The sequence below is a fragment of the Musca vetustissima genome, unplaced genomic scaffold, assembly GCF_032173495.1.
Source record: "Musca vetustissima isolate MV318-11 ecotype Yass unplaced genomic scaffold, APGP_CSIRO_Mvet_v1 utg15158, whole genome shotgun sequence".
NCBI lineage: Eukaryota > Metazoa > Arthropoda > Insecta > Diptera > Muscidae > Musca > Musca vetustissima.
Window position 1 is genome coordinate 638,823 of NW_026887821.1, and position 15,264 is coordinate 654,086.

A 15,264-nucleotide genomic window follows, 5' to 3' on the forward strand; every position below is an offset into this window, starting at 1 on the left:
TTTTGGTTGCCGTTTTTTGGTTATAACCATTCAATGAAGGACTAAATGGCTGACAATATCGACTTGCTGGATAGTGGAACGACTGACTGACTGACTAAATGAATGTTTGATGGTGAAATTTTGGTAGTCAATAAAGGCGTTGTTGTTATTATTATTGCTGTTGTTATTTTTGCTTGTAGTTCTTAAGCGTGTGTTTTTTCTCGTTCCTTACACTTGTATTACTTGTGGCATTTTATCAGCAAGACAATTTTGCTCCTTATTGTTGTTATTGTTATCGGGTACACATATATTATTATAATGGGATGTAAAAATAAAAAAGAATGAGGAAAACAGAAAATAATAATAATACCAACTACCATTTACCCAGCATCCGTCATATTTTCAGTGGGTGTGAAAATATGAATCTCAATTGAGGATTATTACTTTGGGTTTAACATAAAAAAAACTGAAAAGAAAAAGGAAAAAAAGAAAACCAATTTAATGAGTTCAATTGTGTGGGTCCCATGAATATTTAAAATGTCATGGAAAGAATGAATGATAAAAAGTATTAATTATAGGACTATTGGGAGTTTTTATTTGGGATATCATTTTATTCCACGCCCGTGATAGTCCTTGAAAAAATATCTTTAAAAAATCCTCGACTGTGATAGTTTTTGAAAAAATATCTTTAAAAAATCTTCGACTGTGATAGTCCTTGAAAAATATCTTTAAAAAATCCTCGACTGTGATAGTCCTTGAAAAAATGTCTTTAACGAATCCAAGCCTGTGATAGTCCCTTAAAAATATATTTAAAAAATCCTCGACTGTGATAGTCTTTAAAAATATCTTTAACGAATCCACGCCTGTGATAGTCCTAGAAAAATATCTTTAAAAAATCCTCGACTGTGATAGTCTTTGAAAAAATGTCTTCAACGAATCCACGCCTGTGATAGTCCTTGAAAAAATATCTTTAACGAATCCACGCCTGTGATAGTCTTTGAAAAATATCTTTAAAAAATCCTCGACTGTGATAGTCCTTGAAAAAATATGTTTAAAAAATCATCGACTGTGATAGTCCTTGAAAATGTTTCTTTAACAAATCCAGGCTTATGATTGTCCTTGAAAAAAATATTTATATCCATGTATGTGACAGACAAATATATATATTTTTTATTTTTTTACTTATATTCCCTTAACTTAATACACCTACCCAAAATTAATTGAACATACCAAAAACGTTTAATATATTCCATGTCAATTTATTTACAAATTAATTGTATTTGATTAAGTTTCTAATTGAAAACGAAACAACAACAACGACAAAAAGCAACAACCATGTAATCTATCTCTGCATCTGAGACTATTCCATTGATAAGTCTTTTTTCGCAATTGTATTTCGAAATCATATTTCAATGACTTGAAATAAAATGCCATCAACATTTCATTTTCCGTTTTGTTGGTCGGTCGGTCGGTCTGACGGTCAAGCTGGTCGATCAGATGTGGCTAGGCGATGATGCCACCGTAACGAACCACATTTGTGGTGGCTGTGAATGGTTAATATTATTTTCATTAATGATTTATTGTTATTGTGTGAGTGAGCGAGCGTGTCTGTGAATGTTCATTTATTTGTGTGAGTGCGTGTGTGTGTGTGTTTTAATTGAATTTTTCTTCTTCATAGCCTGGTAACAATTAATTTATGGATTACTAGGACGCACATGTGAACCATTCACAGAAACAATCAACAACTTTTGTGTACACAAAATTATCAATGAGGATGAGAGGGGAATTGGGAAAGTTTTTTGGAAAAGAAAAAATAAAAGATTTTTGTATTTAAGGAAATTTTCAAAATTTATCAAAATAGTTCAAGATTTTGATTAGAAAATATTTTGAAAAGTTCGAGCAGAATGCCTATTTTCATTGGTCATTGACCTAACCCAATTCACCTTTTAGTTATTATATTAAAATATATTTGTATGTTCTGTCTATGAATTTTTATAGCAGCCCCTCGTATATCCTCCAGACATGTTTTGGCTTATTTATATTGTTAAATAAATATAATTATCAGTTAATTTTATGTAACAATAATGGCTTTGATAGCATTTTTTGCTGCTGTTATTGTTTGCAATTCACTATCAGTCAGTCCTTAAGATAGGGTAATTCTCAGAGATGTATGAGAGATATTCACAACAAAAGGACTGTCATCGGCATGTATGTCTCAAGCATATTCTTAATGATGTATTAAAACTAATTGGATTAGAAAAATAAAACTGCTTGGTAATATTATAATAATAAAGAATTCCATTGCCCTTAGAGACGGAGAGAGTCCAGTTGTGCCATAGGAATTAATTCAATAAGTTGCTTATCATTGTTGTGATAATAAATCAAACAATTAACTATTCTTCAAAATAGATATTGTATATGATATTCATTATGGGAATTAAATAAGGGATTAGGTGAGATAAAAATGGTCTGGGGACAGAAGTATTTTTTTTCGTATCTAGACCAACTAGAATATATTTGTATATTTCTATAAATATATACTTGTTTATTTTTTTGGTAAATTTAAAATTCCTTAAATTGGTCGGGACCTTTATATGGTGTCTTTGCTCCGAATCAGGTTAAAAAACTGGGCTAATAATTTCAACATAGCGAAAATTAAGCAGAACCGTTGAATAGGGAGGAATTATTAATTTCATCAGAATTCTGGAATGTTAATTTTTGCTAAAACTTTAGAAATGCCGAAAATGGGGAGAAAGTTATGTCAAAACAATAATTGTCTACCTAGATAATTTTCTGTAAAGATTTCCCAGCCTTTTAGAACGCGGAATATCACATTGCGGCCACTTCGATAAGAAAATTCCATTAACACCTTCAAAAACAGAACAAAACGTGGGACTATGTTTAAATATGGACTTGTATTGGAAAAAATACGTCTTATGCTCTTATAATAGTGCAAATTGGGTGGGACCTATATGGATCGTTTTTGGCAATAAGAATTCAAAATAAAAAAATATTATAAAATTTGCCAAAAAAAAGGAAAAAAATATCCAAAATAGCGAAACATGGTGGGTACTGCTATATGGGGTGTAGGTACCAGAAGGAATAGACCGACATTCTCCGGCATCTAACTTGAACTAAATTTAGAAGAAATATTGCGATGAGCAATGTTTGGATGAAATCGGTTACTTCGCGCACCAGCCGGCTCGACTCCCTGAGCCTTATGGCTAATGAGGATATATAAGGTTGGGGAAAAATAAATCCATTATTTTTATATGAACTATCGGAATTTATTTGACATGTTTCGTGCGATATGGGACAAATATGCACCGTTTGGTTGCATGTTTTTTTAAAGGTAACTTCATAAAGCCTCTCTCATAGAAGTACTGCTCTATATTTACAAAAAAAAAAACCCTAATAGTAGTTTTTCACAATCCTCCCTATATACCCATTTTATATCATTAAAATTTCTTTAATGAAATGCAATGCAAGAAAAATAAGATAATAGCTTGGTGCTAAGTCCGGAATGTATTGCGGATGCATTAAAACATTCCAACCAAACTTCCGAAGTTTCCAGCGAGTCACTGTAGATGTGTGTGGCCTACGACACCTCTCCTGTTGACCAATTCTGGTCAATTGCTATATTCGAACGGTCCAGTTGTTGGCAGTAGAGATCAGAAGTTAGCGTTTGGACATATGGAAGCAACTCATGATAAATAATTCCCATCCAGTTCCACCAAATGCATAGCAGAACCTTCCTGGCTGTTAGTCCTGGTTTGGACACCGTTTGTGGTGCTTCCCCGCTCTATGACCATGATAGTTTTCGCACGGGGTTATCGTAAGTGATCCATTTCTCATCTCCAGTCACCATCCGTTTAAGAAATGGGTCTATCTTATTCCGTTTGGCCAATGCTTTGCAGATGGAAATTCGGTCCATCCTATTTTTTCTGTTAATTGGTGTGGCACCCAAACATAGTGCTTCTTTGTGTAAATGGTTAAAAACAGTTTTATGTTCAATTTTAACTCCTGGGAGATGTTATGACTGCTAAAATATCGGTCAACTTTGATCATTTCTCCGAGTTTATGGACATTTTCGACGACCTTTTTCCCCAACCTAATATATACCTTGATGTGAACAAATGTGCTCCATCGAAATAGTAACCCGAAGATAGTAACTGATTTCATTCAAACTTTTAACATCGTCACATTTTTTTCCAAACTTATATCATGCTCGAAGATGGGGATTACGGTCCACTACTTCGGGTACGTCCGCCACAGTTCGAAAAATATTTGATGTGCGTGAAGATAAAATTGATTTTAACTAGCCAATAATCAAAGACACCTATAACCGATTTTAAAATCGTTTTTATAACAATTCAATGACACGTTGTGCAATAAATAGAATTAGTACAGTCAAAGGCCGGAAAGGTCATTTCAATCCATTATAGATTAAAAAATTCATCAAAATAAACCAAATCCATTATGAATTTTTATGAAATATGCATTTTCTGAAAGTACATCTTGTGGACTTTCCAATGCCACATTGTTGTGCCATTTTTAGATTTCGCACATGGGTCACTCCTTTTTGTATATCCAATGAGTAACAAATTTGGAACAATTCGAGTACTACCTTTTTGGTCTCTTTGGAGCATAGACCTTCTGTAGGTAATGGGGCTGCCACCTGACGTTGAGTAGACACAACGCCACCTTGAATTCTACAGTGGTTGGGATCCTTTGGAGGATAATGTAATATAAACAATTGATTCTCCCTTATCAGGTCACTCCATCTACTTCTGGAATCATAGGTCTTATACAAAGTATCGCTATCTTACTCGATTAGTCTTTGTGTTAGTTTCATTAATTTTTGTATCCTTTTATTCCACCTAAGTATATAATTGGTTTAGTTTAGCCTGTCCCAGGTGATGGGGCTGCCATCTAACGTTGAGTAGAAACAACGCCACCTTGAATGTTTCACAGTGGTTGGGATCCTTGTTTATTTTGTGTTATTATTTTCTTCCTGTGATTCCAATTTTTTGAAGCCTAGGTTATCAATGGTTTAGGTCTGTGGCCTCTAGAACGATGGCCAAAGCATCGAACATATATGCCGAATTGGTCTATAAAAACGGTCTGTACACTGATTACTTATTTATAAAATAACTAAGACCCATATTACAAACAATATGCTAAGAAAATATTACAGTTCTGGGACTCCAAAAAAGATTTACCCTTTATTATAACATATCACATTTATATATATTCATTCCACCCACAATATGTTAAACAATTGTAATTTTTCAATAAATTCAATATTTAATTGGAAAAATGTTGGCCATTGTTTGTTGTTAACTAATAACAGACATTGCCACGAAATAGTAATTTGGCTACTGCGGGAATATTGATATAAACTTGAAACTGTATTTGATGTGGATATGCATTTAAAATATATTTCAATAATCTGCATTTTATTTTTCAATTTAAAATATTTGTATTGCAGGTGGTTTTATGGGAGATATTGCCCTGCCCGATTTACAATATGATGATGACTATCCACTGGTGGCCTATACACAAATGTGGGAAGAACCCATGCAATCGGATGCACCGGTCAATGATGCTCCCGGCAAATACAACGAAACATTTCAAAAGGAAATGGAAATACTCAAACAAGAAGTCTACAATGAGGGTTTGCAGGTGGAGGAAGAGGGGTTGACTGATATTATAAGGCGGAAGACTAAATTGCCGAGTAGTAAACCGGATTTGAATAATGAAAATGTGGAGGTATGTAATGAAAGAAATATTTTCAATTCCTTAATAAAAAATACATCTTTTTCCAGTCCTTTGCAAATGAATTACTGAAACCCAAAACCCATCCCAGCTATGAGAACATAAATTATAAAAATGATGTCATCAGTTCCGAGGATCATGAACCCAGGAAATATTCCATTAATATACCAAATAAATTTAATGTATTGGCTGGTAAAGAAGAGGTGTTGCCGGAGAAAGTGGACAAAACCTTTAACACTTCCGCTGAGAAATTCGAAAGCATTCTGACATCGGAAGACAAATCTCAAATTGAAGCAGAAAAATACAACAAATCCACTGTGGGTTTGGGTAATCGTAATGTCGATCAACGTAAAATACAATCGAATACCAAAGATATTGAATTGGACACGGGTAATAATTTTGTTTCGGAACGAAAAATAGTCATTCTGCCTACAGCATTGCCGGCTCAACGTTCCACTTTGCCCAATGTTTATAGTAATGCTGGAGGTAATGGTATGAAGTTGGATGATATACAAGAGTTGAAGGGAAGCAGTACAATTATTAAGAGGAGAAATCGAAGAGGACGGAAAAATAGGTAAGATAAAAAATATGAAAAAAAAGAAGAAGAATATTGAAGAATGAAATAATAGTTGTTAAATGGATATCTTTATCTTCGCCTATAATTTTTGATTTCTGTTATTTCTCTTTCTTTTATAATCCCTTCCTTAATACCTTTTTCCACTTTAGACGCAGTAATCCTAATGGTAGATCAGATTATAACCTACGCATGCAACAGTTAAAGGAAGAACTTACTCGCCCAGTGGGTGAGGAAAAGAAGCAACATCATCGCCATCACAACCATCAACATCACCAAACAACAAGGCCGGAACAAAAACATCATCGTCAAGAACATGATTCCATAAAGAAATATTCCAATAATTTCACCGAAATTGAAAGTGCCAATGATGATATGAGATATTCCAAATTAAGTGATATATTCTTGGATATGGATGCGGAGGCGGAACGAAAACATAAACCAAATATTGTGCCAGCATATGAAGCGGAGGAAGAAGAGTAAGTATATGAAATATTTCAGTAGTGTTGGTGGGTTATTTGGGATACCATTTTTTTCAATGCTATGTAATATGTAAGCATTTGTCTGCAACTCCCTTGTTGACCACGGAGTAAAGCACTGAGAACTTCTAAGGACAATTGGGTATGAAAGGTTTTTTGTAATGAAGCTAAAAATAGCTTCTGGGTGGAATATGCCAACAAAAAACTATAGGAACTGATAAGAATCAATGCCGAGATCTGAAACTATAGTCTTCTATGCCTTGTACCTTGGTGGACAATGCCATAGTTTCTCCACTAATGAATATTTTTTTATAAAAACAACAAACTAAGATTTCGCCAGGCTATTTTGCAATAATAGTCACATAGCCAGACAGCCAGAAAATAAGCCAAAAATGGCTCCTATTTACACTCCTAAATCAACAATTACTTCTTATGATACGACAGGGCGCGTATACATATCGACAGCAGTAATACGCTCCATGGATTCATTCTTAAACACAAATCGTCGCAAGTCTGCCACATTTGAAGAATAATAAATTTTTGCATCGGTTGAATTGTTCAGTGGATAGTATTGCAAAATAAAAACCGAGGGCTTTTGGGATCGAATCCCAGCTGAAGATGAATAATTTTTTTCGAAGCGTTTTCCAATTTTTGGAAAAACATACTTACAGCCCTTTCCAATTGACATTCATTCATTCCTTTGACATTCAAATTATCAACATCGACATCAACACGTGAGAGTTACACAGAATAGGAATGGTAGGAGATAGCGCCACCCAGAGGAAAATCACAACACTAAATAAGCAAAGACTCCAACCAGTGCACAAAATGCAAAAAGGAGTTATTTCTAGGCAATGACAGATGGCAGCCCTGTCAGCTAGGACATGCATCAGTAGATAATTCTAGACAATGATAGATGACATACCCATAACCTAGGACCGACTACATCTAATAATTGTTTATTTTCCCGATAATTATACGAATTATCTGGAAAATAAACAATGATTACCGCAACTAACCCAAGGACTAATCGTGTAAGATGGCGGTGCTTTGCGGAAGCCCTATACTCCTAGGAGGAGAAAATCGGCTTCCATCAAACATCGACATCTACACCGATTAGTCCTTGTGCTACTTTCCCTGTTTTTTATTCCAGCTAAGTGAATGCTTGATCAGATCTAGAAATAACGTAATTTTGAAATGGTTAGGGTTGAGGTCCTTTTATATAGTGTTGCTAATCTCCGCTAGCTGACGCTACTTCATATGCTGATCTCTACAGGTTATTAGAATGCCAGGGCGTATCGGTGGCACTATACCACCAAAATATATTTCATTTTGAATGAACATCTGGGCGGGTTGTTCTGTCATGCAATTTGACGGTCAATCACAAAATACACTTCGTGGCAAATTGTGCCGATTTCTTTGTATCACTGTTCATTTGGCGACTTGTCCGCTTGAGTAATTTGCGACTTAAATTTACCTTTTTGACAGAAATTGTTGAAAACTTATTCTTCGAAGTGCCTAATTTTGAATTGAAGTGCTTCGATAATTGACTTGATGACAGGAAGAAGTGTTCAAATTGAGCTGGAGAAAACTTTGAAAAATAATGAAAACATTTTTGATTTAGTGATTTCAATGTGAATAATTAGGTAAGAAATAGCCCTCGTTTATACTTTGAACATATTTCCTGCGTCAAATACGTTTGTTATGCTTGATATTTGGTTTTCAGTCATTACCATTAACCAATTTTTACGACTCTCCTTGGAAAAATTTATCGCCAGGGCTAAGTTCAACATCTTACCACAAACATAGCTTTACACTATTCCGAGTATACAACAATTTTTTAGCTTTTGTAGATCATCCGTTCCAAGAAAGTAAACTTTCCTAGAAAAATTTACTGAATGTTGATTCTTTCTTTAAAATATAGTACACGTGTGCGTATACGTATTGACAAAAATCATACGCACCATGGTGACGTTAACAAATCAACTACTGGTTTCTTTATTTACACATTACCTTTAGCAATTTAATAATTTAAGAAATTTACTGATACTCTATCTCAGTTACAACTACAATAAAGATTTTTTCGTTACATTTTTATTAACCTTCCCCACTAAAATTGTGTTTTTTTCCTTCCAACATTTTCAGTGAATTCAGTTTTGTGCGTGAACATCGTCGTCTACCACGTGCTGTAACGGCCAAAAAGGAACGTGTCTGGGATTATGGTGTAATACCCTATGAAATCGACGGCAACTTCAGTGGCCTGCACAAGGCACTGTTCAAGCAGGCCATGCGTCACTGGGAGAACTCCACATGTATTAAATTTGTTGAACGAGAACCCGAATTGCATCCCAACTATATTGTGTTCACCATACGAGGTTGTGGGTAAGTTGCCACTGCTGTTTTTGTTGTTTTAACAAAATCATTGACAACTTTAGTTTTACCACAGCACTGACACTGGTACTGGCTGGGCTGTAATCAAGTCAAAGTGGTACTGTTGGTGTTGTTGTTGTCATTGTGGTGTTGGACCACCACTGTTATTGTTATCAAGTTTACGCTCCATTTAAATGGGCAACCATTCAATAATCATTATTATTTTCAAATTTATATCTTCTCTTAACGCACCTCTCTCTCTCTTTCGTCTCTCTGCTTTTGTGTACCATAGATGCTGCTCCTTCGTTGGCAAACGTGGCAACGGACCACAGGCCATCTCCATTGGCCGCAATTGTGATAAATTTGGCATTGTTGTTCATGAACTCGGTCATGTTGTGGGCTTTTGGCATGAACACACCCGACCAGATCGCGAGAAACATGTTATCATCGAACACAACAACATCATGAAGGGTCAGGATTACAATTTCAATAAATTAACACCGGACGAAGTGGACTCCTTGGGCATGGCCTACGATTACGACTCGATTATGCACTACGCACGCAATACCTTCTCCAAGGGGACATATTTGGACACCATCCTACCCATCGAGGTGAAGGGACGCAAACGGCCGGAAATCGGTCAGCGGTTGCGTTTAAGTGCCGGTGATATTGCCCAGGCCAATTTGCTGTATAAATGTCCGAAATGCGGTCGCACATTTCAAGATAACACTGGCATCTTTGCCAGTCCCTCGTATCACACGGCCGGTGCCCTGACCAACGAGACGGAACATTGTGAGTGGCGCATAACGGCCACACATGGCGAACGAGTGGTTTTGAAATTGGAGAATTTGGTATGTGTTTCTGTTCTTTTTTTGTTGGTGTTATTTTGGCTTGATTTTCATTTTAGAGAGTAGTTTTTGACACTATATTATGCTCGCCTGGATACAGATGCACAAACAACACACACATACAACCAACCACTCCGACTCAATTGCATTTTGTCCCATTTGATGCATAAACTGTCGAAGTGCGTTAATGTGAAATGCATTTCCGCTTGAATGTGTTTCCAAGTGTGAGTGAGTGTATGTGTGTGTGACAGTGTCCTTTGGCTTAGTGTTCAATGACTGTAACATTTGCAAAATCGTATTAGTATTAGTGTTATGTTGTCCGTATAACTTCTGATTTGTATTTTTTTTTGTTCTCCCCTGCATTCTTCCTCCCGATGTCACCATAGAATATTTTCAAATCGGAAAATTGCCAATCGGATTATTTGGAAATTCGTGATGGTTACTGGCATCAATCACCTTTAATAGCTCGTTTTTGCGGCAAAGTCAGCAGTGAAATATTAAAAACGGTTTCTAGCCGCATGTTGCTAACCTATGTCAATACACATCGTGCCGAGGGCTATCGCGGATTTAAGGCGGAATTTGATGGTAAGTAATAAAAGTGGGAATTTGTTTGTATGTGTCTGAGTGTGTGTTGAATACGCAATTTGAATTATATGGGAGATATTAAAGCTAATTACCGCGAAAATAGCTATTAGTTGGGGTATTTCTGTGGAAATGTAATTTTTGTCGTAATGGTTACAATTTTCGGAAAATAAAATAATGGGAATACCGACAGTTTTTTTTTCGGATTTAATCGAAGCAATGTTCAATCTGAACACAGATATTTTACAGCATTGTGAAATTGATTATAGTTTTAAAGAATATTTTTCTCAAGGATCTTAAATAGGTTTAGATTTGTTAAAGAATACTTTTGAGGACCTTAAAAAGGCTTGCATTTTAAACAATTTTTTTTAACGGATATTTTTTGAGGACCTTAAAAATACATTTTTTTGAAAAATAATTTGTGGACTTTAAAAAGATTTTAAGAATATTTTTGAGTACCCAAAAAATCATAAATTTTTTAAGAACATTTTTAAAGGACTATCAAAAGGCGCGGATTTATTAAAGAATATTTTTAAAGGACTATCAAAAGGCATGGATTTCTTATAAAATAATGTTAAAGGACTTTTAATGAGCAAGGGGTTTTCTAAGAACTATTTTTATGGGACTTTCAAAAGAAGTTCAATTTTATAGGGCTATTAATGGGCATAAATTAAAAAAAAAATTTATATGTCGAAGTTTCTAATTTATTTTATTTCTCTTTTCCTACAGTTGTCTGTGGCGGAGAATTGAATATCGATGACAATGAAGGACGCTTGGAGTCACCCAACTACCCGTTGGAATATCTACCCAATAAAGAATGCATTTGGAAAATTACCGTACCCAAAGGTTATCAGGTGGCACTGAAATTCCAATCATTCGAAGTGGAAAATCATGATAGTTGTGTTTATGATTTTGTCGAAGTTCGAGATGGACCCTCACAGGAATCCCCACTGATTGGGGTATTTTGTGGTTATAAGCCACCACCAAATATGAAGTAAGTTTCACATGGATTTCAATATCCATAAATTATTAATCACTTCTATTTTCCAGATCCACTGGCGATACAATGTTTGTGAAATTCGTTTCGGACACCTCGGTGCAAAAGCCCGGTTTCTCAGCCACATTCATGAAAGAAGTTGACGAGTGTGAAACACAAAATCACGGCTGCGAACATGAATGCATCAACACTCTGGGTGGCTACGAGTGTGCCTGTCATATTGGCTATGAACTGCACAGCGACAAGAAACATTGTGAGGATGCCTGTGGCGGTGTCATTGAATATCCCAACGGCACCATTACCTCACCCTCATTCCCCGACCCCTACCCACTGCTGAAGGATTGCATTTGGGAGATTATTGCACCGCCCAAACATAAAATCTCGCTGAATTTCACCCATTTCGATTTGGAGGGAGCCACCCATCATCAGTCGGAATGTGGCTATGACAAGGTGACAATTTATTCTAAACTCAGTGAGAATCGTTTGAAGAAGATTGGCACCTATTGTGGCAGTTCAATACCGCCCACGGCCACCTCGGAGGGCAATGCATTGCGTGTGGAATTCCATTCGGACAAATCAATACAAAAGTCGGGATTCGCGGCTGTGTTCTTCACGGACATCGATGAGTGTTCGATTAACAATGGCGGATGTCAGCATGAGTGTCGCAACACAATCGGTTCGTATGTGTGTTCGTGCCACAATGGTTATTCGCTGCATGAGAATGGTCATGACTGCAAGGAAGGTGAATGTAAACATGAAATTTCAGCACCATTTGGCACTATTTATAGTCCGAACTATCCGGATTTATATCCACCGAATGCCGATTGTGTGTGGCATTTTTCAACGACACCAGGACATCGCATAAAATTGATATTCAATGAATTCAAAGTGGAGTCGCATCAGGTAAGGGGAGGAGATGATGAATGAAATCAAATGTGATAATGAATGAATATTAACTTCGAATTGCAGGAATGTGCCTATGATAATGTGGCAATTTATGATGGCGATTCGGAGAGTAGTTCCCTGTTGGGTCGTTTCTGTGGTGAGAAAATACCCTACCCGATATCCTCATCCACCAATCAGCTATATATGGTACTTAAAACGGATAAGAATAAACAGCATAGCGGTTTCACGGCTGTCCATTCAACATGTAAGTAGAACGAACGTGTGGCAAGGAGCGGAGTGATGATATTTAATGTGATGTATGTTTTTATGTTTTGCAGCTTGTGGTGGTTATTTGCGTGCCACAAATCAAATTCAACAATTCTATTCGCATTCGCGTTTTGGCAATTTGAATTATGACATGAATATGGATTGTGAGTGGACCATACAGGCACCACCCAATAGCTATGTGAATTTGATATTTTTAACATTCGATTTGGAGAGCAGTGAAAATTGTACATACGACTACGTTCAGGTGTTTTCGGGTATGGAGGATACCAGTGGACCAATGTATGGACAATATTGTGGCAATACGGTGAGTTACGGATTTTATTTTTTATTTTTAAGTTATACAGAAATGTACGTATATTCCACACCCTACCGAACTATGTTGACAGGCTATTATGAATGTTGTTTACCACAAATTTTTGCTCTTTAAAAATATATCGATAATTTTATTCTATGAGAACTCTGAATGTCACCTGGGGTTTCCATGCTATAACATGACACCACAGACTTAGAGAAGATATATTACCCCAATCGGAGGATAATATATATGAAAGCTATATCTAAATCTGAATCGATTTTTACGAAACATAGACACACGTCATTGTCGACCTAATTCAATACGCTGTGCGCAATTTCGTGCAAATCGAATGAAATATAGGGTCTTTTGAGCACCATTTACATGAAATCGGGCGAAAATAAATATGGGAGCTATATCTGAATTTTAATCGATTTTCATAAAACTTAGCAAACATCATTCGAGACTAAATTCAGTACGCTATGCCAAATTTCGTGTAAATCGAAAGAAATATAGAGGCTTTTCAACAGCATTTACATAAAATCGGAAGAAAGTATATATGGGAGCAAAACCCAAATCCGAACCGATTTGGACGAAACTTAGCACTCATAATTCTGGACTCATTTCAGTACGCTGTGCCAAATTTCTTGCAAATCGAAAGATATATATAGGGTTTTGGTACACAATTTACATGAAATGGGACGAAAATATATATGGGAGCTATATCTAAATCTGAACTGATTTTTACGAAACTTGGCACTCATCATTACAGATCATCAATTCAGTGTGCTATGCAAAATTTATATTTATAAATCTGAACCGATTTTCACCAATTGCAATAGGGTTATTCCCTGGGTCAAATAAGTGACTGGTGTCAAATTTCATCCAAATCGAAGCATAAATGCGACCTGTACTTTGTTCACAAGAATACATGGACAGACGGACGAGCATGCTTTAATCAGCTCAGAAAATTATTCTATGCTTATTCTCAAAAGGAACCATAGGTCTATCTTGTTTCCTTATTATATTAAGTTCCCAATTTTCTTTGTAAAAATGTGGACCTATATTGAATATTTTATTCGAACAAATTTTCACCCCCTAATTTAATCTAATTTGATTTTTTTTTCATTTTTTAGATACCTCAAGACATTATCTCTCTAACCGACTCTCTGTTGGTACGTTTCAAGACCGACAGCAGTGTTGATTACAAAGGTTTCTCAGCCTCCTATGTGGCTGTAAATCCCTTCGACAACAGTGAAGAAGATGAGGAAGAAGGTAATTCGTATAGTGTTGAAATTGCCACTGCATTCCCCGGAGCTTTGAGATCCATCTACAAGGAGGATATATCTAAGGAGACCGACGATGATGATGAATTCAATGAAAATCAATTGCTCATCAACAATCAATACTACAGTCGCAATCGATATCAAAATAGATATTAAGATAATTATAACGAGAAGAAGAATCATTTTGGATATAGAATAATACAAAAACAACTTCGTAAATTTCATTTCAAGTAACTATATTTGAGACATTAGGAAGACAAAAAAAGGAAAAACAAAAAACAACAACACTTTGACAATATATAAATGACTTTCATTAAGATTGTTTTATCATGCATTTTTTAGAAAAAAAAAACAAAAAACGAATACCAAAAACTTATTTAGAACAAAGAAAGAAAACAATTTAATTATTAAACATATTCATTTACATACAAACACACATAAACATATTTAATATTAAGCATATCATCTTAGTGAAAAACAAAAACAAAGAATAAGGACATATGACAACTGACAGACCGACATTTCGTCAGACACTTAAGAGTTTTTTGGGCTAAATGTTATTAGAACTTAAGAAAGGGAGACAAATATTTAATTCACAAAAATAACAAAAAACATTGAACTGATAAACGGTAAAAGTTTTTCAAAAGAGATTTGTTTTTTATACACATGTGTACGTAACATACATTTATTACATACAATCACAAATAGTAATGCATAATTTCAATACAAATCTATATATTTAATAAATAATTATTTTGTTTAGCTTATAATTAATTACATTATGATTTACTTAAAACCAAAAAAAAAAAGAAATTTTTAAATTTATATCTTTAACATTTTACTTTAAAATAAGTTTATAATTTGAAATAAAAACATTTGACTGTTTTCAGAAACAATTTTTTGTTT

The 15,264-nt window shown here is 35.2% G+C and overlaps 1 protein-coding gene across 1 annotated transcript in view; it reads left to right on the forward strand.

Moving 5' to 3' along the window:
* LOC133335566 (protein tolkin) overlaps positions 1-14,519 on the forward strand; it is a 49,910-nt gene extending 35,391 nt beyond the window's left edge. The window contains exons 2-12 of the mRNA XM_061543876.1: positions 5,471-5,751; positions 5,808-6,331; positions 6,484-6,810; positions 8,956-9,192; positions 9,473-10,031; positions 10,415-10,613; positions 11,340-11,604; positions 11,661-12,510; positions 12,577-12,757; positions 12,831-13,084; positions 14,209-14,519. Coding sequence (XP_061399860.1) covers positions 5,471-5,751; positions 5,808-6,331; positions 6,484-6,810; positions 8,956-9,192; positions 9,473-10,031; positions 10,415-10,613; positions 11,340-11,604; positions 11,661-12,510; positions 12,577-12,757; positions 12,831-13,084; positions 14,209-14,514 — 3,983 coding nt within the window. The 3' untranslated portion in view covers positions 14,515-14,519. The remainder of the gene's footprint in view (positions 1-5,470; positions 5,752-5,807; positions 6,332-6,483; positions 6,811-8,955; positions 9,193-9,472; positions 10,032-10,414; positions 10,614-11,339; positions 11,605-11,660; positions 12,511-12,576; positions 12,758-12,830; positions 13,085-14,208) is intronic.
* The last annotated feature ends 745 nt before the right edge of the window (positions 14,520-15,264 follow it).